This window comes from Babylonia areolata, chromosome 19 (assembly GCF_041734735.1).
Source record: "Babylonia areolata isolate BAREFJ2019XMU chromosome 19, ASM4173473v1, whole genome shotgun sequence".
Taxonomy (NCBI): Eukaryota; Metazoa; Mollusca; class Gastropoda; order Neogastropoda; family Buccinidae; genus Babylonia; species Babylonia areolata.
Window position 1 is genome coordinate 1,150,309 of NC_134894.1, and position 23,471 is coordinate 1,173,779.

General features: G+C 55.4%; 1 protein-coding gene across 1 annotated transcript; it reads left to right on the top strand.

The window, feature by feature from the left end:
• The first annotated feature begins 1,128 nt into the window (after window positions 1-1,128).
• On the top strand, window positions 1,129-23,089 carry LOC143293344 (uncharacterized). Its single transcript, XM_076604119.1, has 6 exons — window positions 1,129-1,193; window positions 4,594-4,682; window positions 18,574-18,715; window positions 20,513-20,718; window positions 22,531-22,661; window positions 22,934-23,089. Exons 2-6 carry the CDS (start codon window positions 4,622-4,624, stop codon window positions 23,000-23,002), a joined length of 609 nt encoding a protein of 202 aa, XP_076460234.1. The 5' UTR covers window positions 1,129-1,193; window positions 4,594-4,621; the 3' UTR covers window positions 23,003-23,089.
• Window positions 23,090-23,471: the final 382 nt, after the last annotated feature.

Sequence of the window (23,471 nt, forward strand, 5' to 3'; positions counted from 1 at the left end):
GTGTATGACGTCACGTTGCTCCCTCACAACCCTTCTTCAGGCTGGGGATGTGGCGCTGTTTTACGCCGTGATGACAACAGCATCATGTTGACGGGTGGTGTCAGTGAATCTCTGACAATGATGGTGTGCATACCCACCAGCACACACACACACACACACACACACACACACACACACACACACACACACACACACACACACACACACACACACACACACACACACACACACACACACACACACACACACACACACACACACACACACACACACACACACACACACACACACACACACGAACACACGAACACCACGAATAGCACACTCATGTAGCCTTCGTACACGCCCAGACACACCACACCACAGCACAGCACATCACATCACATTACACCACACTACATCACACCACATCACAGCACACCACATCATTCCACATCACATAAGTCCACACCACATCACAGCACACCACATCACACCACATGACACAACACCACATCACACCAGATCACACCACACCACATTACTCCACACCACATCACATTACTCCACACCACATCACTCCACGCCACACCACATCACACCACATTACGTCGCACCACATCACATCAGATCACACCACACTACACTACGCCACACCACATCACATTACTCCACACCACATCACTCCACGCCACATCACGCCACACCACATCACACCACATTACGTCGCACCACATCACATCAGATCACACCACACTACACCACATCACATTACTCCACACCACATCACATTACTCAACACCACATCACACAACACCACATCACATTACTCCACATCACACCACACCACATCACATTACTCCACATCACATCACACCACATCATATCACATCACACCACACCACATAACATCACACCACATCACATCACATCACATCAAGCATGCACGTAGTTTGCTTTGCTACGTGCGCTGTGATGTATGTCCCCCCCTCCACCCCCACCTTCCCCTTCATAAAAACTAATTACCCCCCCCCCCCCCCCGCCCCTCCGCCTCCCCCCCTCCCCCCCCACCTTCCGCCTGGGAGGGGTGTGTGTGGCGGTGTTCAGTGAGGTGTGACCCCAGTCATCACTGAAGTGTGACAGAGGAATGATCAGCCGTGTGTCAGTCTCTCTCTCCCTCACTGAGGTCACTGGGGATAACTGGACATCTCAAGGTACGTGCGCTGTCTGCTTTTAGCAATCATTTTGTTCAAGCAAAATCCTGCAATTACTGATTACGATAAACATCAATTGTCCAAACTGACATTGCTTGTTGTTGTTGTTGTTGTTTGGAGGGGCTGGGAGGGGAGGGGCTGGGAGGGGAGGGGGAGAGGGAGAGGGTGGCAAGGTGTGTCTGCTTCAGTCTTTTTTTAATATTCATTTAATTTTTTTTAAAAGGTAACCCAAAACAAGTCATGTCTTATTCAGATGTTCAATATGATAATTATATGTAAAAGAACGAATGTGAGTGTGAGAATGCGCGTGGGATTGACAGCAGAACATTTCATAAGTTTCTCCCCCCGTTCTGTCTGTCTGTCTGTGTTCAGTTCCCCCACCCCCACCCCCTGTTTACCACCACCACCCCCTGTTTACCACCCACCACCTCCCCCTGTCTCCCCTCCCCCCTCACCAACTCTTCCTTCATGGGCTGTACCTCCCGGATTCACGTCCTCAATCAATCAATCAAATTATTTGATGTCCTCTTCAAAATACAGTGAAAGGTGTCTCCTGGGCCACATGATAGCATCAGACAGTACAATAGTTAAAAACATCAACATTTTACATCAATAAATTGGTAAAATTATAGCACATTTCAAGCGTGCAAAAAAAACAGTATAGTGTATAAACAAGCTGAAAAATATAAATTCTTTTACATGTAAAACCGGGAAGATTTACAGCCAGGAATGATGACGATGATGATGACAATGATGATGATGGTGACGACAACAATGATGACTACGATGACGACGACGATGATGATGATGATGATGGTGACGACAACAATGATGATGACAATGACAATGATGACGACGACGATGACGATGATGATGATGATGATGGTGACGACAACAATGATGATGACAATGATGACGACGACGATGATGATGACAATGATGATGATGGTGACGACAACAATGATGATGACAATGATGATGATGGTGACGACAACAATGATGATGACGATGACGATGATGGTGACGACAACAATGATGATGACGATGATGATGATGCAGAAGGTGACGGATGAGACAGGAAACAGTGACGTCACTCACACTACACATGACGTCATATATCTCCTCAAATTTCAGTCCTGTTCACACTCCTTTGTCAGCCGCTGAATCAACGAAGCGACGTGTTTTAGAGCAACATCTCACCCACACACAGAACATCTCAGCTCAGCAGCAGCAGCACAGCACGTGCAACGCGAGTGTAGAGAACAAGTGAACATCAACGGCTTGACCTGGACGTACAGTGAACAGCCTGACACCCTCAGTGTAGAGAACAAGTGAACATCAACGGCTTGACCTGGACGTACAGTGAACAGCCTGACACCCTCAGTGTAGAGAACAAGTGAACATCAACGGCTTGACCTGGACGTACAGTGAACAGCCTGACACCCTCAGTGTAGAGAACAAGTGAACACCAACGGCTTGACCTGGACGTACAGTGAACAGCCTGACACACCCAGTGTAGAGAACAAGTGAACACCAACGGCTTGACCTGGACGTACAGTGAACAGCCTGACACACATCATATCATCAAGGACACTGATGTTGGAGCATTGCACATGAAGGGACAGACAGACAGAGAGACAGAGACAGACAGAGAGAGACAGACAGAGTCACAGACACAGACAGAGGGACAGACACAGACAGACACAACGAAAATAACCGCGAAAGAAAGGCAGCACCATACAGACGGACGGACGGACTGACAGGTCAGACTGACACACAGTCAGGCCAAGTGACCTGGTCAGCTGATCACAGCAGTCAGGAACCAGACAGAATTCAACACAGCAGTGCTGACAGAGCAGAGTGAACGTTTCTGGTTGGCTCTGTCAGTAGAGGGCAGCACTGTCAGTCAGGATGTTGTCACTTTCCATCCAACACCAACATGGTCATGTTGTCAGGATGTCCAGCCAACACCAGCATGGTCATGTTGTCAGGATGTCCAGCCAACACCAGCATGGTCATGTTGTTAGGATGTCCACCCAACACCAGCATGGTCATGTTGTCAGGATGTCCAGCCAACACCAGCATGGTCATGTTGTCAGGATGTCCACTCAACACCAGCATGGTCATGTTGTCAGGATGTCACTTTCCACCCAACACCAGCATGGTCATGTTGTCAGGATGTCCAGCCAACACCAGCATGGTCATGTTGTCAGGATGTCCATTCAACACCAGCATGGTCATGTTGTCAGGATGTCCACTCAACACCAGCATGGTCATGTTGTCAGGATGTCCACTCAACACCAGCATGGTCATGTTGTCAGGATGTCACTTTCCACCCAACACCAGCATGGTCATGTTGTCAGGATGTCCAGCCAACACCAGCATGATCATGTTGTCAGGATGTCCATTCAACACCAGCATGGTCATGTTGTCAGGATGTCCAGCCAACACCAGCATGGTCATGTTGTCAGGATGTCCACCCAACACCAGCATGGTCATGTTGTCAGGATGTCCACTCAACACCAGCATGGTCATGTTGTCAGGATGTCCAGCCAACACCAGCATGGTCATGTTGTCAGGATGTCCACCCTACGCCAGCATGGTCATGTTCTCAGGATGTCCAGCCAACACCAGCATGGTCATGTTGTCAGGATGTCCACTCAACACCAGCATGGTCATGTTGTCAGGATGTCCATTCAACACCAGCATGGTCATGTTGTTAGGATGTCCACCCTACACCAGCATGGTCATGTTGTTAGGATGTCCAGCCAACACCAGCATGGTCATGTTGTCAGGATGTCCAGCCAACACCAGCATGATCATGTTGTTAGGATGTCCACCCTACACCAGCATGGTCATGTTGTTAGGATGTCCAGCCAACACCAGCATGGTCATGTTGTCAGGATGTCCAGCCAACACCAGCATGGTCATGTTGTCAGGATGTCCAGCCAACACCAGCATGGTCATGTTGTCAGGATGTCCAGCCAACACCAGCATGGTCATGTTGTTAATGACCGGCTCCACGTGCCGCCCTACACGTGCTGTCAGTGCACTGTCAAGATACCTCCCGTGACCCAGTTTTCAGGGACGGTTTCCCTGTGGGATGTCGGTCGGTCACGTGAGGCGATTGTCGACGTTATGTAAATAAGACAGAGCGTGGGGGCGGGGAGGGGTGGGGGGGTGGGGGGGTAGGGGGGGGGGGAGGGAGAGGGTTTCCGGGTGATGCCTGGCTCCACCACACAGACACTGTCCCTGTGTTTGTCACTGTCACAGTGCTGTACACCTCTCCACCCCGTGTGTGTGTGTGTGTGTGTGTGTGTGTGTGTGTGTGTGTGTGTGTGTGTGTGTGTGTGTGTGTTTGCTTGTGTGTGTGTGTGTGTGTGTGTGTGTGTGTGTGCAGAACCTACACCACAACATCCACAGCAACAATGCTGGCCCTGCTGTTGCTGATGCTTCTATTGGGTCCTGCTGTTTCCATGGAAACTGCCAGTGAGTATATGACGTCAGAGAGGAACTTGAAGCGAGACAGACAGACAACGGGACAGGTGTGACAGAAAAGACAGACAGACAGACAGACATCGGGACAGGTGTGACAGAAAAGACAGACAGACAGACAACGGGACAGGTGTGACAGAAAAGACAGACAGACAGACAGACATCGGGACATGTGTGACAGAAAAGACAGACAGACAGACAACGGGACAGGTGTGACAGAAAAGACAGACAGACAGACAGACATCGGGACAGGTGTGACAGAAAAGACAGACAGACAGACAACGGGACAGGTGTGACAGAAAAGACAGACAGACAGACAGACAACGGGACATGTGTGACAGAAAAGACAGACAGACAGACAGACATCGGGACAGGTGTGACAGAAAAGACAGACAGACAGACAACGGGACAGGTGTGACAGAAAAGACAGACAGACAGACAGACAACGGGACAGGTGTGACAGAAAAGACAGACAGACAGACAACGGGACAGGTGTGACAGAAAAGACAGACAGACAGACAGACATCGGGACATGTGTGACAGAAAAGACAGACAGACAGACAGACATCGGGACATGTGTGACAGAAAAGACAGACAGACAGACAACGGGACAGGTGTGACAGAAAAGACAGACAGACAGACAGACATCGGGACAGGTGTGACAGAAAAGACAGACAGACAGACAACGGGACAGGTGTGACAGAAAAGACAGACAGACAGACAACGGGACAGGTGTGACAGAAAAGACAGACAGACAGACAACGGGACAGGTGTGACAGAAAAGACAGACAGACAGACATCGGGACAGGTGTGACAGAAAAGACAGACAGACAGACAACGGGACAGGTGTGACAGAAAAGACAGACAGACAGACATCAGGCCATGAACGGGGACACAGACCTGCACGAATCAGTTATATATGTGTTGTACACATTGCATTCAACTAACACATGGTCAGTGATAGGAATGTCGATGAAGATGACAACGATGACAACGACGATGTTGATTATATTCCTGAGATGGTTTCAATTTCAGTTTCAGTAGCTCAAGGAGGCGTCACTGCGTTCGGACAAATCCATATACGCTACACCACATCTGCCAAGCAGATGCCTGACCAGCAGCGTAACCCAACGCGCTTAGCCAGGCCTTGAGATAAGAAAAGGAAGATGGAAACATGGAAATACATATTTTCTGTGGACATCGTCACTTCACTCAGCCACACACCTGTCCTCCTCCTCCTCCTCCTTTCCCCCCTCCTCCTCCTCCTCTCCCTTTACTCTGAAGACTCACTGGGTGCCGCCAACAACAGTTGTTCACCAGATCCCTCCAGGGCTGTGGGTAATGTGTCAAAGCCTTGCTGTGACAGCGCTGTGTTCTGTGGAACACTGTAGCGATATGTCACCAGATCCCTCCAGGGCTGTGGGTAATGTGTCAAAGCCTGGCTGTGAAGTGTTCTGTGGAACACTGTAGCAATATGTCACCAGATCCCCCCAGGGCTGTAGGTAATGTGTCAAAGCCTGGCTGTGAAGTGTTCTGTGGAACACTGTAGCAATATGTCACCAGATCCCTCCAGGGCTGTGGGTAATGTGTCAAAGCCTGGCTGTGAAGTGTTCTGTGGAACACTGTAGCAATATGTCACCAGATCCCCCCAGGGCTGTAGGTAATGTGTCAAAGCCTGGCTGTGAAAGCAGTGTGTTCTGTGGAACACTGTAGCAATGTCACCAGATCCCTCCAGGGCTGTGGGTAATGTGTCAAAGCCTGGCTGTGAAAGCAGTGTGTTCTGTGGAACACTGTAGCAATGTCACCAGATCCCTCCAGGGCTGTGGGTAATGTGTCAAAGCCTGGCTGTGAAAGCAGTGTGTTCTGTGGAACACTGTAGTGATATGTCTGGTTCTGTGTCTGTCCCCTCCACCCCTGGACCTCCTGCCCGCTCTCTGACCCTGTGGGGTCACTGAAGGACAGGTATGGGATCAGGTCAGCACAGTGACCTGTGGGGTCACTGAAGGACAAGTGTGGGGTCAGGTCAGCACAGTGACCTGTGGGGTCACTGAAGGACAAGTCTGGGGTCAGGCCAGCACAGTGACCTGTGGGGTCACTGAAGGACAAGTCTGGGGTCAGGCCAGCACAGTGACCTGTGGGGTCACTGAAGGATAAGTGTGGGGTCAGGTCAGCAAGTGACCTGTGGGGTCACTGAAGGAAGGTGTGGGGTCAGGTCAGTGACCTGTGGGGTCACTGAAGGAAGGTGTGGGGTCAGGTTAGCACAGTGACCTGTGGGGTCACTGAAGGACAGGTGTGGGGTCAGGTCAGCACAGTGACCTGTGGGGTCACTGAAGGACAGGTGTGGGGTGAGGTCAGTAATAACCAGGCCAGGTGGCCCTGCTGCCTCAGCCTGTTCTTGATGGTGTGGAAGATGCTGCACGATGACAGACACGCCGTTTGATGTCTGGGGTGGTGTGCAGGGTGTGCTGTCACCAGGTCTGACAGTCCCGCTGTGTGCAGGGTGTGCTGTCACCAGGTCTGTCAGTCCCGCTGTGTGCAGGGTGTGCAGGGTGTGCTGTCACCAGGTCTGACAGTCCCGTGGTGTGCAGGGTGTGCTGTCACCAGGTCTGACAGTCCCGCTGTGTGCAGGGTGTGCAGGGTGTGCTGTCACCAGGTCTGACAGTCCCGCTGTGTGCAGGGTGTGCAGGGTGTGCTGTCACCAGGTCTGTCAGTCCCGCTGTGTGCAGGGTGTGCTGTCACAGGGAGACAGTGTGCGGTCACTCCCTGACCGCCTTTCAGGTCTGACAGCCCCGTGGTGTGCAGGGTGTGCTGTCACCAGGTCTGACAGTCCCGCTGTGTGCAGGGTGTGCTGTCACCAGGTCTGACAGTCCCGTGGTGTGCAGGGTGTGCAGGGTGTGCTGTCACCAGGTCTGTCAGTCCAGTGGTGTGCAGGGTGTGCTGTCACCAGGTCTGACAGTCCCGTGGTGTGCAGGGTGTGCAGGGTGTGCTGTCACCAGGTCTGACAGTCCCGCTGTGTGCAGGGTGTGCAGGGTGTGCTGTCACCAGGTCTGACAGTCCCGCTGTGTGCAGGGTGTGCAGGGTGTGCTGTCACCAGGTCTGACAGTCCCGCTGTGTGCAGGGTGTGCTGTCACCAGGTCTGACAGTCCCGTGGTGTGCAGGGTGTGCTGTCACCAGGTCTGACAGTCCCGCTGTGTGCAGGGTGTGCAGGGTGTGCTGTCACCAGGTCTGACAGTCCCGCTGTGTGCAGGGTGTGCAGGGTGTGCTGTCACCAGGTCTGACAGTCCCGTGGTGTGCAGGGTGTGCTGTCACCAGGTCTGACAGTCCCGTGGTGTGCAGGGTGTGCTGTCACCAGGTCTGACAGTCCCGCTGTGTGCAGGGTGTGCAGGGTGTGCTGTCACCAGGTCTGACAGTCCCGCTGTGTGCAGGGTGTGCAGGGTGTGCTGTCACCAGGTCTGACAGTCCCGTGGTGTGCAGGGTGTGCTGTCACCAGGTCTGACAGTCCCGTGGTGTGCAGGGTGTGCTGTCACCAGGTCTGACAGTCCCGTGGTGTGCAGGGTGTGCAGGGTGTGCTGTCACCAGGTCTGACAGTCCCGCTGTGTGCAGGGTGTGCAGGGTGTGCTGTCACCAGGTCTGACAGTCCCGCTGTGTGCAGGGTGTGCTGTCACCAGGTCTGACAGTCCCGTGGTGTGCAGGGTGTGCTGTCACCAGGTCTCACAGTCCCGTGGTGTGCAGGGTGTGCTGTCACCAGGTCTGACAGTCCCATGGTGTGCAGGGTGTGCTGTCACCAGGTCTGACAGTCCCGTGGTGTGCAGGGTGTGCAGGGTGTGCTGTCACCAGGTCTGACAGTCCCATGGTGTGCAGGGTGTGCTGTCACCAGGTCTGACAGTCCCATGGTGTGCAGGGTGTGCAGGGTGTGCTGTCACCAGGTCTGACAGTCCCGTGGTGTGCAGGGTGTGCAGGGTGTGCTGTCACCAGGTCTGACAGTCCCGTGGTGTGCAGGGTGTGCAGGGTGTGCTGTCACCAGGTCTGACAGTCCCGTGGTGTGCAGTCACCAGGTCTGACAGCCCCGTGGTGTGCAGGGTGTGCAGGGTGTGCTGTCACCAGGTCTGACAGTCCCGTGGTGTGCAGGGTGTGCAGGGTGTGCTGTCACCAGGTCTGACAGTCCCGCTGTGTGCAGGGTGTGCTGTCACCAGGTCTGACAGTCCCGCTGTGTGCAGGGTGTGCTGTCACCAGGTCTGACAGTCCCGTGGTGTGCAGGGTGTGCTGTCACCAGGTCTGACAGTCCCGCTGTGTGCAGGGTGTGCTGTCACCAGGTCTGACAGTCCCGCTGTGTGCAGGGTGTGCTGTCACCAGGTCTGACAGTCCCGTGGTGTGCAGGGTGTGCAGGGTGTGCTGTCACCAGGTCTGACAGTCCCGTGGTGTGCAGGGTGTGCTGTCACCAGGTCTGACAGTCCCGTGGTGTGCAGGGTGTGCTGTCACCAGGTCTGACAGTCCCGCTGTGTGCAGGGTGTGCTGTCACCAGGTCTGACAGTCCCGCTGTGTGCAGGGTGTGCTGTCACCAGGTCTGACAGTCCCGTGGTGTGCAGGGTGTGCTGTCACCAGGTCTGACAGTCCCGTGGTGTGCAGGGTGTGCTGTCACCAGGTCTGACAGTCCCGTGGTGTGCAGGGTGTGCTGTCACCAGGTCTGACAGTCCCGTGGTGTGCAGGGTGTGCTGTCACCAGGTCTGACAGTCCCGCTGTGTGCAGGGTGTGCTGTCACCAGGTCTGACAGTCCCGTGGTGTGCAGGGTGTGCTGTCACCAGGTCTGACAGTCCCGTGGTGTGCAGGGTGTGCTGTCACCAGGTCTGACAGTCCGTGGTGTGCAGGGTGTGCTGTCACCAGGTCTGACAGTCCCGTGGTGTGCAGGGTGTGCTGTCACCAGGTCTGACAGTCCCGCTGTGTGCAGGGTGTGCTGTCACCAGGTCTGACAGTCCCGTGGTGTGCAGGGTGTGCTGTCACCAGGTCTGACAGTCCCGTGGTGTGCAGGGTGTGCTGTCACCAGGTCTGACAGTCCTGTGGTGTGCAGGGTGTGCAGGGTGTGCTGTCACCAGGTCTGTCAGTCCAGTGGTGTGCAGGGTGTGCTGTCACCAGGTCTGACAGTCCCGTGGTGTGCAGGGTGTGCAGGGTGTGCTGTCACCAGGTCTGACAGTCCCGCTGTGTGCAGGGTGTGCAGGGTGTGCTGTCACCAGGTCTGACAGTCCCGCTGTGTGCAGGGTGTGCAGGGTGTGCTGTCACCAGGTCTGACAGTCCCGCTGTGTGCAGGGTGTGCTGTCACCAGGTCTGACAGTCCCGTGGTGTGCAGGGTGTGCTGTCACCAGGTCTGACAGTCCCGCTGTGTGCAGGGTGTGCAGGGTGTGCTGTCACCAGGTCTGACAGTCCCGCTGTGTGCAGGGTGTGCAGGGTGTGCTGTCACCAGGTCTGACAGTCCCGTGGTGTGCAGGGTGTGCTGTCACCAGGTCTGACAGTCCCGTGGTGTGCAGGGTGTGCTGTCACCAGGTCTGACAGTCCCGCTGTGTGCAGGGTGTGCAGGGTGTGCTGTCACCAGGTCTGACAGTCCCGCTGTGTGCAGGGTGTGCAGGGTGTGCTGTCACCAGGTCTGACAGTCCCGTGGTGTGCAGGGTGTGCTGTCACCAGGTCTGACAGTCCCGTGGTGTGCAGGGTGTGCTGTCACCAGGTCTGACAGTCCCGTGGTGTGCAGGGTGTGCAGGGTGTGCTGTCACCAGGTCTGACAGTCCCGCTGTGTGCAGGGTGTGCAGGGTGTGCTGTCACCAGGTCTGACAGTCCCGCTGTGTGCAGGGTGTGCTGTCACCAGGTCTGACAGTCCCGTGGTGTGCAGGGTGTGCTGTCACCAGGTCTCACAGTCCCGTGGTGTGCAGGGTGTGCTGTCACCAGGTCTGACAGTCCCATGGTGTGCAGGGTGTGCTGTCACCAGGTCTGACAGTCCCGTGGTGTGCAGGGTGTGCAGGGTGTGCTGTCACCAGGTCTGACAGTCCCATGGTGTGCAGGGTGTGCTGTCACCAGGTCTGACAGTCCCATGGTGTGCAGGGTGTGCAGGGTGTGCTGTCACCAGGTCTGACAGTCCCGTGGTGTGCAGGGTGTGCAGGGTGTGCTGTCACCAGGTCTGACAGTCCCGTGGTGTGCAGGGTGTGCAGGGTGTGCTGTCACCAGGTCTGACAGTCCCGTGGTGTGCAGTCACCAGGTCTGACAGCCCCGTGGTGTGCAGGGTGTGCAGGGTGTGCTGTCACCAGGTCTGACAGTCCCGTGGTGTGCAGGGTGTGCAGGGTGTGCTGTCACCAGGTCTGACAGTCCCGCTGTGTGCAGGGTGTGCTGTCACCAGGTCTGACAGTCCCGCTGTGTGCAGGGTGTGCTGTCACCAGGTCTGACAGTCCCGTGGTGTGCAGGGTGTGCTGTCACCAGGTCTGACAGTCCCGCTGTGTGCAGGGTGTGCTGTCACCAGGTCTGACAGTCCCGCTGTGTGCAGGGTGTGCTGTCACCAGGTCTGACAGTCCCGTGGTGTGCAGGGTGTGCAGGGTGTGCTGTCACCAGGTCTGACAGTCCCGTGGTGTGCAGGGTGTGCTGTCACCAGGTCTGACAGTCCCCGTGGTGTGCAGGGTGTGCTGTCACCAGGTCTGACAGTCCGCTGGTGTGCAGGGTGTGCTGTCACCAGGTCTGACAGTCCCGCTGTGTGCAGGGGTGTGGGTGCTGTCACCAGGTCTGACAGTCCCGTGGTGTGCAGGGTGTGCTGTCACCAGGTCTGACAGTCCCGTGGTGTGCAGGGTGTGCTGTCACCAGGTCTGACAGTCCCGTGGTGTGCAGGGTGTGCTGTCACCAGGTCTGACAGTCCCGTGGTGTGCAGGGTGTGCTGTCACCAGGTCTGACAGTCCGCTGTGTGCAGGGTGTGCTTTCACCCAGGTCAGACAGTCCCGTGTGTGTGCAGGGTTGTGCTGTCACCAGGATCCGGACAGGGGGGTCCCCGTGGTGTGCGGGAGGGGTGTGGCTGTCACCAGGTCTGACAGTCCCGTGTGTGCAGGGTTGCTGTCAACAGGTCGACAGTCCCGTGTGTGCAGGGTGTGCTGTCACCAGGTCTGACAGTCCCGCTGTGTGCAGGGTGTGCTGTCACCAGGTCTGACAGTCCCGTGGTGTGCAGGGTGTGCTGTCACCAGGTCTGACAGTCCCGTGGTGTGCAGGGTGTGCTGTCACCAGGTCTGACAGTCCCGTGGTGTGCAGGGTGTGCAGGGTGTGCTGTCACCAGGTCTGACAGTCCCGCTGTGTGCAGGGTGTGCTGTCACCAGGTCTGACAGTCCCGCTGTGTGCAGGGTGTGCTGTCACCAGGTCTGACAGTCCCGTGGTGTGCAGGGTGTGCTGTCACCAGGTCTGACAGTCCCGCTGTGTGCAGGGTGTGCTGTCACCAGGTCTGACAGTCCCGCTGTGTGCAGGGTGTGCTGTCACCAGGTCTGACAGTCCCGTGGTGTGCAGGTGTGCTGTCACCAGGTCTGACAGTCCCGTGGTGTGCAGGGTGTGCTGTCACCAGGTCTGACAGTCCCGTGGGTGTGCAGGGTGTGCAGGGTGTGCTGTCACCAGGTCTGACAGTCCCGCTGTGTGCAGGTGTGCAGGGTGTGCTGTCACCAGGTCTGACAGTCCCGCTTTGTGCAGGGTGTGCTGTCACCAGGTCTGACAGTCCCGTGGTGTGCAGGGTGTGCAGGGTGTGCTGTCACCAGGTCTGACAGTCCCGTGGTGTGCAGGGTGTGCTGTCACCAGGTCTGACAGTCCCGTGGTGTGCAGGGTGTGCTGTCACCAGGTCTGACAGTCCCGTGGTGTGCAGGGTGTGCTGTCACCAGGTCTGACAGTCCCGCTGTGTGCAGGGTGTGCAGGGTGTGCTGTCACCAGGTCTGACAGTCCCGTGGTGTGCAGGGTGTGCTGTCACCAGGTCTGACAGTCCCATGGTGTGCAGGGTGTGCTGTCACCAGGTCTGACAGTCCCGTGGTGTGCAGGGTGTGCTGTCACCAGGTCTGACAGTCCCATGGTGTGCAGGGTGTGCTGTCACCAGGTCTGACAGTCCCGTGGTGTGCAGGGTGTGCAGGGTGTGCTGTCACCAGGTCTGACAGTCCCATGGTGTGCAGGGTGTGCTGTCACCAGGTCTGACAGTCCCATGGTGTGCAGGGTGTGCAGGGTGTGCTGTCACCAGGTCTGACAGTCCCGTGGTGTGCAGGGTGTGCAGGGTTGTGCTGTCACCAGGTCTGACAGTCCCGTGGTGTGCAGGGTGTGCAGGGTGTGCTGTCACCAGGTCTGACAGTCCCGTGGTGTGCAGTCACCAGGTCTGACAGCCCCGTGGTGTGCAGGGTGTGCAGGGTGTGCTGTCACCAGGTCTGACAGTCCCGTGGTGTGCAGGGTGTGCAGGGTGTGCTGTCACCAAGTCTGACAGTCCCGCTGTGTGCAGGGTGTGCTGTCACCAGGTCTGACAGTCCCGCTGTGTGCAGGGTGTGCTGTCACCAGGTCTGACAGTCCCGTGGTGTGCAGGGTGTGCTGTCACCAGGTCTGACAGTCCCGCTGTGTGCAGGGTGTGCAGGGTGTGCTGTCACCAGGTCTGACAGTCCCGCTGTGTGCAGGGTGTGCTGTCACCAGGTCTGACAGTCCCGTGGTGTGCAGGGTGTGCTGTCACCAGGTCTGACAGCCCCGTGGTGGCAGGGTGTGCAGGGTGTGCTGTCACCAGGGCTGACAGTCCCGCTGTGTGCAGGGTGTGCTGTCACCAGGTCTGACAGTCCCGTGGGTGTGCAGGGTGTGCTGTCACCAGGTCTGACAGTCCCATGGTGTGCAGGGTGTGCTGTCACCAGGTCTGACAGTCCCGCTGTGTGCAGGGTGTGCTGTCACCAGGTCTGACAGTCCCGTGGTGTGCAGGGTGTGCTGTCACCAGGTCTGACAGTCCGCTGTGTGCAGGGTGTGCAGGGTGTGCTGTCACCAGGTCTGACAGTCCCGCTGTGTGCAGGTGTGCAGGGTGTGCTGTCACCAGGTCTGACAGTCCCGCTGTGTGCAGGGTGTGCTGTCACCAGGTCTGACAGTCCCGCTGTGTGCAGGGTGTGCTGTCACCAGGTCTGACAGTCCCGTGGTGTGCAGGGTGTGCTGTCACCAGGTCTGACAGTCCCGTGGTGTGCAGGGTGTGCTGTCACCAGGTCTGACAGTCCCGCTGTGTGCAGGGTGTGCAGGGTGTGCTGTCACCAGGTCTGACAGTCCCGCTGTGTGCAGGGTGTGCTGTCACCAGGTCTGACAGTCCCGTGGTGTGCAGGGTGTGCTGTCACCAGGTCTGACAGTCCCGCTGTGTGCAGGGTGTGCAGGGTGTGCTGTCACCAGGTCTGACAGTCCCGTGGTGTGCAGGGTGTGCTGTCACCAGGTCTGACAGTCCAGTGGTGTGCAGGGTGTGCAGGGTGTGCTGTCACCAGGTCTGACAGTCCCGCTGTGTGCAGGGTGTGCTGTCACCAGGTCTGACAGTCCCGTGGTGTGCAGGGTGTGCTGTCACCAGGTCTGACAGTCCCGTGGTGTGCAGGGTGTGCTGTCACCAGGTCTGACAGTCCCGCTGTGTGCAGGGTGTGCAGGGTGTGCTGTCACCCAGGTCTGACAGTCCCCGCTGTGTGCAGGGTGTGCTGTCACCAGGTGCTGACAGTCACGTGGTGTGCAGGGTGTGCTGTCACCAGGTCTGACAGTCCCGCTGTGTGCAGGGTGTGCAGGGTGTGCTGTCACCAGGTCTGACAGTTCCCGTGGTGTGCAGGGCTGTGCTGTCACCAGGTCTGACCAGTCCCGCTGTGTGCAGGGTGTGCAGGGTGTGCTGTCACCAGGTCTGACAGTCCCGTGGTGTGCATGGTGTGCTGTCACCAGGTCTGACAGTCCCGCTGTGTGCAGGGTGTGCAGGGTGTGCTGTCACCAGGTCTGACAGTCCCGTGGTGTGCAGGGTGTGCTGTCACCAGGTCTGACAGTCCCGTGGTGTGCAGGGTGTGCAGGGTGTGCTGTCACCAGGTCCTGACAGTCCCGCTGTGTGCAGGGTGTGCTGTCACCAGGTCTGACAGTCCCGTGGTGTGCAGGGTGTGCTGTCACCAGGTCTGACAGTCCCGTGGTGTGCAGGGTGTGCTGTCACCAGGTCTGACAGTCCCGCTGTGTGCAGGGTGTGCTGTCACCAGGTCTGACAGTCCCGCTGTGTGCAGGGTGTGCTGTCACCAGGTCTGACAGTCCCGTGGTGTGCAGGGTGTGCTGTCACCAGGTCTGACAGTCCCGTGGTGTGCAGGGTGTGCAGGGTGTGCTGTCACCAGGTCTGACAGTCCCGCTGTGTGCAGGGTGTCCTGTCACCAGGTCTGACAGTCCCGCTGTGTGCAGGGGTGTGCTGTCACCAGGTCTGACAGTCCCCGTGGTGTGCAGGGTGTGGCTGTCACCAGGTCTGACAGTCCCGCTGTGTGCAGGGTGTGCTGTCACCAGGTCTGACAGTCCCGTGGTGTGCAGGGGTGTGCTGTCACCAGGTCTGACAGTCCCGCTGTGTGCAGGGTGTGCAGGGTGTGCTGTCACCAGGTCTGACAGTCCCGCTGTGTGCAGGGTGTGCAGGGTGTGCTGTCACCAGGTCTGACAGTCCCGTGGTGTGCAGGGTGTGCTGTCACCAGGTCTGACAGTCCCGTGGTGTGCAGGGTGTGCTGTCACCAGGTCTGACAGTCCCGCTGTGTGCAGGGTGTGCTGTCACCAGGTCTGACAGTCCCGCTGTGTGCAGGGTGTGCTGTCACCAGGTCTGACAGTCCCGCTGTGTGCAGGGTGTGCAGGGTGTGCTGTCACCAGGTCTGACAGTCCCGTGGTGTGCAGGGTGTGCTGTCACCAGGTCTGACAGTCCCGCTGTGTGCAGGGTGTGCTGTCACCAGGTCTGACAGTCCCGCTGTGTGCAGGGTGTGCTGTCACCAGGTCTGACAGTCCCGCTGTGTGCAGGGTGTGCTGTCACCAGGTCTGACAGTCCCGCTGTGTGCAGGGTGTGCAGGGTGTGCTGTCACCAGGTCTGACAGTCCCGTGGTGTGCAGGGTGTGCTGTCACCAGGTCTGACAGTCCCGCTGTGTGCAGGGTGTGCTGTCACCAGGTCTGACAGTCCCGCTGTGTGCAGGGTGTGCTGTCACCAGGTCTGACAGTCCCGCTGTGTGCAGGGTGTGCTGTCACCAGGTCTGACAGTCCCGCTGTGTGCAGGGTGTGCAGGGTGTGCTGTCACCAGGTCTGACAGTCCCGTGGTGTGCAGGGTGTGCTGTCACCAGGTCTGACAGTCCCGCTGTGTGCAGGGTGTGCAGGGTGTGCTGTCACCAGGTCTGACAGTCCCGTGGTGTGCAGGGTGTGCTGTCACCAGGTCTGACAGTCCCGTGGTGTGCAGGGTGTGCAGGGTGTGCTGTCACCAGGTCTGACAGTCCCGCTGTGTGCAGGGTGTGCTGTCACCAGGTCTGACAGTCCCGTGGTGTGCAGGGTGTGCTGTCACCAGGTCTGACAGTCCCGTGGTGTGCAGGGTGTGCTGTCACCAGGTCTGACAGTCCCGCTGTGTGCAGGGTGTGCTGTCACCAGGTCTGACAGTCCCGCTGTGTGCAGGGTGTGCTGTCACCAGGTCTGACAGTCCCGTGGTGTGCAGGGTGTGCTGTCACCAGGTCTGACAGTCCCGTGGTGTGCAGGGTGTGCAGGGTGTGCTGTCACCAGGTCTGACAGTCCCGCTGTGTGCAGGGTGTGCTGTCACCAGGTCTGACAGTCCCGCTGTGTGCAGGGTGTGCTGTCACCAGGTCTGACAGTCCCGTGGTGTGCAGGGTGTGCTGTCACCAGGTCTGACAGTCCCGCTGTGTGCAGGGTGTGCTGTCACCAGGTCTGACAGTCCCGTGGTGTGCAGGGTGTGCTGTCACCAGGTCTGACAGTCCCGCTGTGTGCAGGGTGTGCAGGGTGTGCTGTCACCAGGTCTGACAGTCCCGCTGTGTGCAGGGTGTGCAGGGTGTGCTGTCACCAGGTCTGACAGTCCCGCTGTGTGCAGGGTGTGCTGTCACCAGGTCTGACAGTCCCGCTGTGTGCAGGGTGTGCAGGGTGTGCTGTCACCAGGTCTGACAGTCCCGTGGTGTGCAGGGTGTGCTGTCACCAGGTCTGACAGTCCCGCTGTGTGCAGGGTGTGCTGTCACCAGGTCTGACAGTCCCGCTGTGTGCAGGGTGTGCTGTCACCAGGTCTGACAGTCCCGCTGTGTGCAGGGTGTGCTGTCACCAGGTCTGACAGTCCCGCTGTGTGCAGGGTGTGCAGGGTGTGCTGTCACCAGGTCTGACAGTCCCGTGGTGTGCAGGGTGTGCTGTCACCAGGTCTGACAGTCCCGCTGTGTGCAGGGTGTGCTGTCACCAGGTCTGACAGTCCCGCTGTGTGCAGGGTGTGCTGTCACCAGGTCTGACAGTCCCGCTGTGTGCAGGGTGTGCTGTCACCAGGTCTGACAGTCCCGCTGTGTGCAGGGTGTGCAGGGTGTGCTGTCACCAGGTCTGACAGTCCCGTGGTGTGCAGGGTGTGCTGTCACCAGGTCTGACAGTCCCGCTGTGTGCAGGGTGTGCAGGGTGTGCTGTCACCAGGTCTGACAGTCCCGTGGTGTGCAGGGTGTGCTGTCACCAGGTCTGACAGTCCCGTGGTGTGCAGGGTGTGCAGGGTGTGCTGTCACCAGGTCTGACAGTCCCGCTGTGTGCAGGGTGTGCTGTCACCAGGTCTGACAGTCCCGTGGTGTGCAGGGTGTGCTGTCACCAGGTCTGACAGTCCCGCTGTGTGCAGGGTGTGCAGGGTGTGCTGTCACCAGGTCTGACAGTCCCGCTGTGTGCAGGGTGTGCAGGGTGTGCTGTCACCAGGTCTGACAGTCCCGTGGTGTGCAGGGTGTGCTGTCACCAGGTCTGACAGCCCCGTGGTGTGCAGGGTGTGCTGTCACCAGGTCTGACAGTCCCGTGGTGTGCAGGGTGTGCAGGGTGTGCAGGGTGTGCTGTCACCAGGTCTGACAGTCCCGCTGTGTGCAGGGTGTGCTGTCACCAGGTCTGACAGTCCCGCTGTGCTCATCACCACTGTGACACCTCTCCACACAGCACTGTTGTGTCTTTTACCCACACCACACTGTATTACACACAACTGTGAAGTAGTGACACATTACGTGACAGAGGATTGGTGTTGGTGTGACACATGACACACCCTCTGTGACGTGACAGAGGACTGAGGTGTTGGTGTGACACATGACACACTGTGACGTGACAGAGGACTGTGAGGTGTTGGTGTGACACATGACACAACGTGACGTGACAGAGGACTGTGAGGTGTTGGTGTGACACATGACACAACGTGACGTGACAGAGGACTGAGGTGTGACACATGACACACTGTGACGTGACAGAGGACTGTGAGATGTTGGTGTGACACATGACACGCTGTGACGTGACAGAGGACTGCGAGGTGTTGGTGTGACACATGACACACTGTGACGTGACAGAGGACTGAGGTGTGACACATGACACACTGTGACGTGACAGAGGACTGTGAGGTGTTGGTGTGACACATGACACACTGTGACGTGACAGAGGACTGCGAGGTGTTGGTGTGACACATGACACACTGTGACGTGACAGAGGACTGAGGTGTGACACATGACACACTGTGACGTGACAGAGGACTGTGAGGTGTTGGTGTGACACATGACACACTGTGACGTGACAGAGGACTGCGAGGTGTTGGTGTGACACATGACACACTGTGACGTGACAGAGGACTGTGAGGTGTTGGTGTGACACATGACACACTGTGACGTGACAGAGGACTGCGAGGTGTTGGTGTGACACATGACACACTGTGACGTGACAGAGGACTGCGAGGTGTACGAGGCAGAGCTGAGGTCCAGGCCGGACTTTGCTCAGCGGGTGGTCACCTCCTCCCTGCCCCTCCCCCCAGACTTCTCCATCACTGCCGTGCAGCAGGACATGTCCCGGGGACGGACCTTCTACTGGTCAGTCCGTCTGTGTTAGTCAGTCTGTCTGTCTGTCTGTCTGTGTTAGTCAGGCCATCAACATTAATCATTAATCACCTTTCTCCAGTCCAGTCCATCAACATTAATCACCTTTCTCCAGTCCATCAACATTGATCACCTTTCTCCAGTCCAGTCCATCAACATTAATCACCTTTCTCCAGTCCAGTCCATCAACATTAATCACCTTTCTCCAGTCCACCAACATTGATCACCTTTCTCCAGTCCAGTCCATCAACATTAATCACCTTTCTCCAGTCCACCAACATTAATCACCTTTCTCCAGTCCAGTCCATCAACATTAATCACCTTTCTTCAGTCCAGTCCATCAACATTAATCACCTTTCTCCAGTCCACCAACATTAATCACCTTTCTCCAGTCCAGTCCATCAACATTAATCACCTTTCTCCAGTCCACCAACATTAATAACCTTTCTCCAGGCCACCAACATTAATCACCTTTCTCCAGTCCACCAACATTAATCACCTTTCTCCAGTCCAGTCCATCAACATTAATCACCTTTCTCCAGTCCACCAACATTAATCACCTTTCTCCAGTCCAGTCCATCAACATTAATGACCTTTCTCCAGTCCACCAACATTAATCACCTTTCTCCAGTCCAGTCCACCAACATTAATCACCTTTCTCCAGTCCAGTCCATCAACATTAATGACCTTTCTCCAGTCCAGTCCATCAACATTAATCACCTTTCTCCAGTCCACCAACATTAATCACCTTTCTCCAGTCCAGTCCATCAACATTAATCACCTTTCTCCAGTCCATCAACATTAATCACCTTTCTCCAGTCTAGTCCACCAACATTAATGACCTTTCTCCAGTCCATCAGCATTAATCACCTTTCTCCAGTCCAGTCCATCAACATTAATCACCTGTCTCCAGGCCATCAACATCAATGACCTTTCTCCAGTCCATCAACATTAATGACCTTTCTCCAGTCCATCAACATCAATCACCTTTCTCCATCAACATTAATCACCTTTCTCCAGTCCACCAACATTAATCAACTGTCTCCAGGCCATCAACATTAATCACCTTTCTCCAGTCCAGTCCATCAACATTAATCACCTTTCTCCAGTCCAGTCCATCAACATTAATCACCTTTCTCCGGTCCATCAACATTAATCACCATTCTCCAGGCCATCAACATTGATCACCTTTTCGAAAACCGCCACTGGACTTTTTTTGTTTTTTCTTTTGATTCAACTGTCGAGTCGGGAACCCGGATGAAAGGCAGGTTATTCTAGTTGCTGGATTCAGCATGATTTGCCGTGTGTGAGGACAATGATTGCAGTCGGAAAAAATCCTTTTGGAATTCTTGTTTTAAATTCTGTTTATTTTATAGAATTGTACTTTATATATATTTGAAAATTACAAAACACATTTTAATTTCATTAAGGTGGAACATTTTGCTGCTGTGCTTTAACATTGACAGAAGCGATGTATATTTGAAGGCAATAATACGAACCCCCCCCCCCCCCCCCCCCAACAACACACCTACACAAACAACACTTTTACAGGGCTGAGTCATTTTAAAAGACTCACTGGGGTCTCTTTGTTATTATTAATGTGGTTGTTGTTATTATTGTTATCACGTGTACCACATAGCCTGCACCCTAACACCACTGCATCACGTGTACCACATAGCCTGCACCCTAACACCACTGTTATCACGTGTACCACATAGCCTGCACCCTAACACCACTGTTATCACGTGTACCACATTGCCTGCACCCTAACAGCGCTGCATGACGTGGCAGGTGTCGCATGGAGGTGAGGCAGGGCGGCGCAGTGAGGGTGTACCAGCACTATGGCCACAACGCCACACACTGGTGGGTCACCAAGGGCTGTGGGGGCTGGTTCCGCGTCACGGCCTGTCGGGGGGCCCGCAGCAACGACACCCACACCACCGACCCCCACACCACCCCCACCATCGTCACCGTCATCTCCAACCTCAACAGTCAAGGTCTGCAGCCAACGTTGGTGTTGTACATGTCGGACATTTCCGTTTATATATCTATATCTATATATATATGAAAATTAACAAACAATGAGGCCAGGAGATGAAATGATTAACAAATAGTAAAGAGTGGTAACTCTCTCCATTCACAACTCAAGGTACACAACTTCAAGTCAGTGCTGCTCACGCTACTGATTGAGCGAGCACACAGGTCGAATCGGTCGCCATCGGACGCGAAACGGTCGGGGCACGTGGCATAACGGCGCCGTGAGCCAGTGTTACGGACGTCGTGGACGAATATTGAGGGGTGGGGGCAAGTCCGTCGGCTTGCCGTGGGATGTGCGTCCCCCTGTAGCTGAACGTCGGTCCAAAATCGCGAATAGCCCCTGCGAGAGGACCAACCGTCAGATTTTGTGTTGATGGATAAAGGGATAGACAAGATCGGCCCGAGCACTGCCGAGTGGCAGGATCGAGTTATAAAGAAGTACTCCGACGTGGAAGTGCCGATATTAGTCTGGGTAACAGCAGAGTCCGGTGGTGGGGCAGAAGAAACTAGCGCTGCCTTAGTTCAATGGGCTGTGCTTGCACCTGCTCTGTGGGCAAGGGGCGGTGCAGGCGCAAGGGAGGTAATCGTGGCAGTCACTGGCAGGGGTGCCGAAGCGGAAGTTGCCTCCTTTGAATTCGATGTTGGGGACAAGGGGAGGCTGCACACGTATGGGCGTGTGTCCCCTAGTGGTCCACCTTCCTCCCTACCTAGAGGGAGGACATCCCGACTCACCACAGTCACCACTGGATGCGAGACGGTCAGGGCATGCCACGTGGGGGGCGTGGATACGTTGTTCGGCCGCCTTCACTGACGAAAAACATATTGGATCGAGTGTGCACAGCGGCGGATGTATGTCCCTGTTGGTTTCCCATTGGGAACGCACACTCAGTCATCGATTGAGTCAAAAAAGGAAACAGCACAACTGACCTTTGTGTGGGTAAACAAACCCAGAGATGACACCCGAGGAGGTGGTAGTGGTCTGGGGTGGACCGGACGGAGTGGAGGAGGCGTGGAAAGGCCGCAAGGCTTCATTTCTGCCCCAAATACTGTGCCTGTACCTGTACATGGTGTTCAGAGAGCCTGAGGTAGCAGGCCCTAATGACTGTGACTGCACCTTAATTTTAGCTCGACTGTCCAAACGAGCAAAGTTTGTGACGTGTTAGAAGATTGCCCAAACGAGCAAAACAAGTTTGTGACCTGTTAGAAGTCTTCATCAGCCACAAAGCACGAGTGTCAAAGAATCGATAGACAGAGAGAAAATACAAAAAAACTTAGCCGTATGAAGAGCACAGGATCAGGAGTCAAGATGGCTGCCGGAAAAAGAGGGCGCTAGTCAGGCATACAGAGGGGAGGTAACCTACTTCCGGGAGGTTATTGGCTGTAGCTACTTTCGTTTTCTCCGCATAGGTGGGTAGTAGTTTGCACAGGACAGGAATCCGACTCCCTGCCAGAGTCTGCACTAGTGGGTCATAGTAAAGTATGTGTTGTTGAATGACTTTTGCTTAATTTACAAGCAGAAAAGAATTCAAAGGCAAATCGATAAATATCATTATTAATATGTGTGATTTAGAATTTGTAGCGAACCATGTCGTTTTGATCAACCAGCACTACGATCACTGCACTACTGGACATCACACACACACACACACACAGACACCGTGCACTTGTTGTGATAAGAATCTGTCTTGGTTTGACCAAAAACACATATTTGGCTCACAGATCTAAGCTATTACCATCGTCAGGCCTAATGACGTCACACTGTTTCTGGGCAGACGGCAGTCAGGACTCAGGGGAGACAACCGAGCAGCCCGGCTCTCAGCAGCTGAAGGACATCAACTCTGGTGCTCTGTCCTCTCTGTACCACTGGCTGGTGGAACAGAGAATCCCTATACAGGACAAACTGGTGTGTGCGTGTGTGTGTGTGTGTGTGTGTTGTACAAGTATGTATATATGTGATTGTGTGTTACATGTGGATGTCAATGTGAGAACATGCGTCATATGAGTGGAGTTTACTATTATACTTTGAAATGTCATTGGAAGTTCAGAAAGTACACGCACATAAGTAAAAAATCAGAACAAGAAAGCACAATTTCTTTTTTAAATTCATGAATAAACCAACACACACACACACACACACAAATATATATATATATATATAGTTATTTCATTTTTCAGGGGGGCAGCCAGAACCGAGCGGCCCGGTCTGTGGATGAAGAATTTGCTGCAGAGTTTGGCGACAATTAGAGAAACAAAAGAAAACATGTAGCGGTCGTAACAGCGGCTGATCAAAGGCTGAGATAATAAAGCAACAGTTTCCTGTACGGCAATGCACTGAGCCTGACAGCGTGTTTTCCCTGTCAGTGTGTCAGTGTCTGTCACTTCAGTCCTGTCATCGTCTGGTTCCCTGTCAGTGTGTCAGTGTCTGTCACTTCAGTCCTGTCATCGTCTGGTTCCCTGTCAGTGTGTCAGTGTCTGTCACTTCAGTCCTGTCATCGTCTGGTTCCCTGTCAGTGTGTCAGTGTCTGTCACTTCAGTCCTGTCATCGTCTGGTTCCCTGTCAGTGTGGCAGTGTCTGTCACTTCAGTCCTGTCATCGTCTGGTTCCCTGTCAGTGTGTCAGTGACTTCAGTCCTGTCATAGTCTGGTACCCTGTCAGTGTCTGTCACTTCAGTCCTGTCATGGTCTGGTTCCCTGTCAGTGTGTCAGTGTCTGTC

What these genes read in the sequence shown, in the direction of transcription:
- LOC143293344 (XM_076604119.1), top strand. Translation starts at nt 4,622, where the DNA reads ATGCTGGCCCTGCTGTTGCTGATGCTTCTATTGGGTCCTGCTGTTTCC. An exon ending in TGTTTCCATGGAAACTGCCA is followed by an intron (nt 4,683 to 18,573) that starts GTGAGTATATGA and finishes GTGACGTGACAG; the next exon opens with AGGACTGCGAGGTGTACGAG. An exon ending in CGGGGACGGACCTTCTACTG is followed by an intron (nt 18,716 to 20,512) that starts GTCAGTCCGTCT and finishes ATGACGTGGCAG; the next exon opens with GTGTCGCATGGAGGTGAGGC.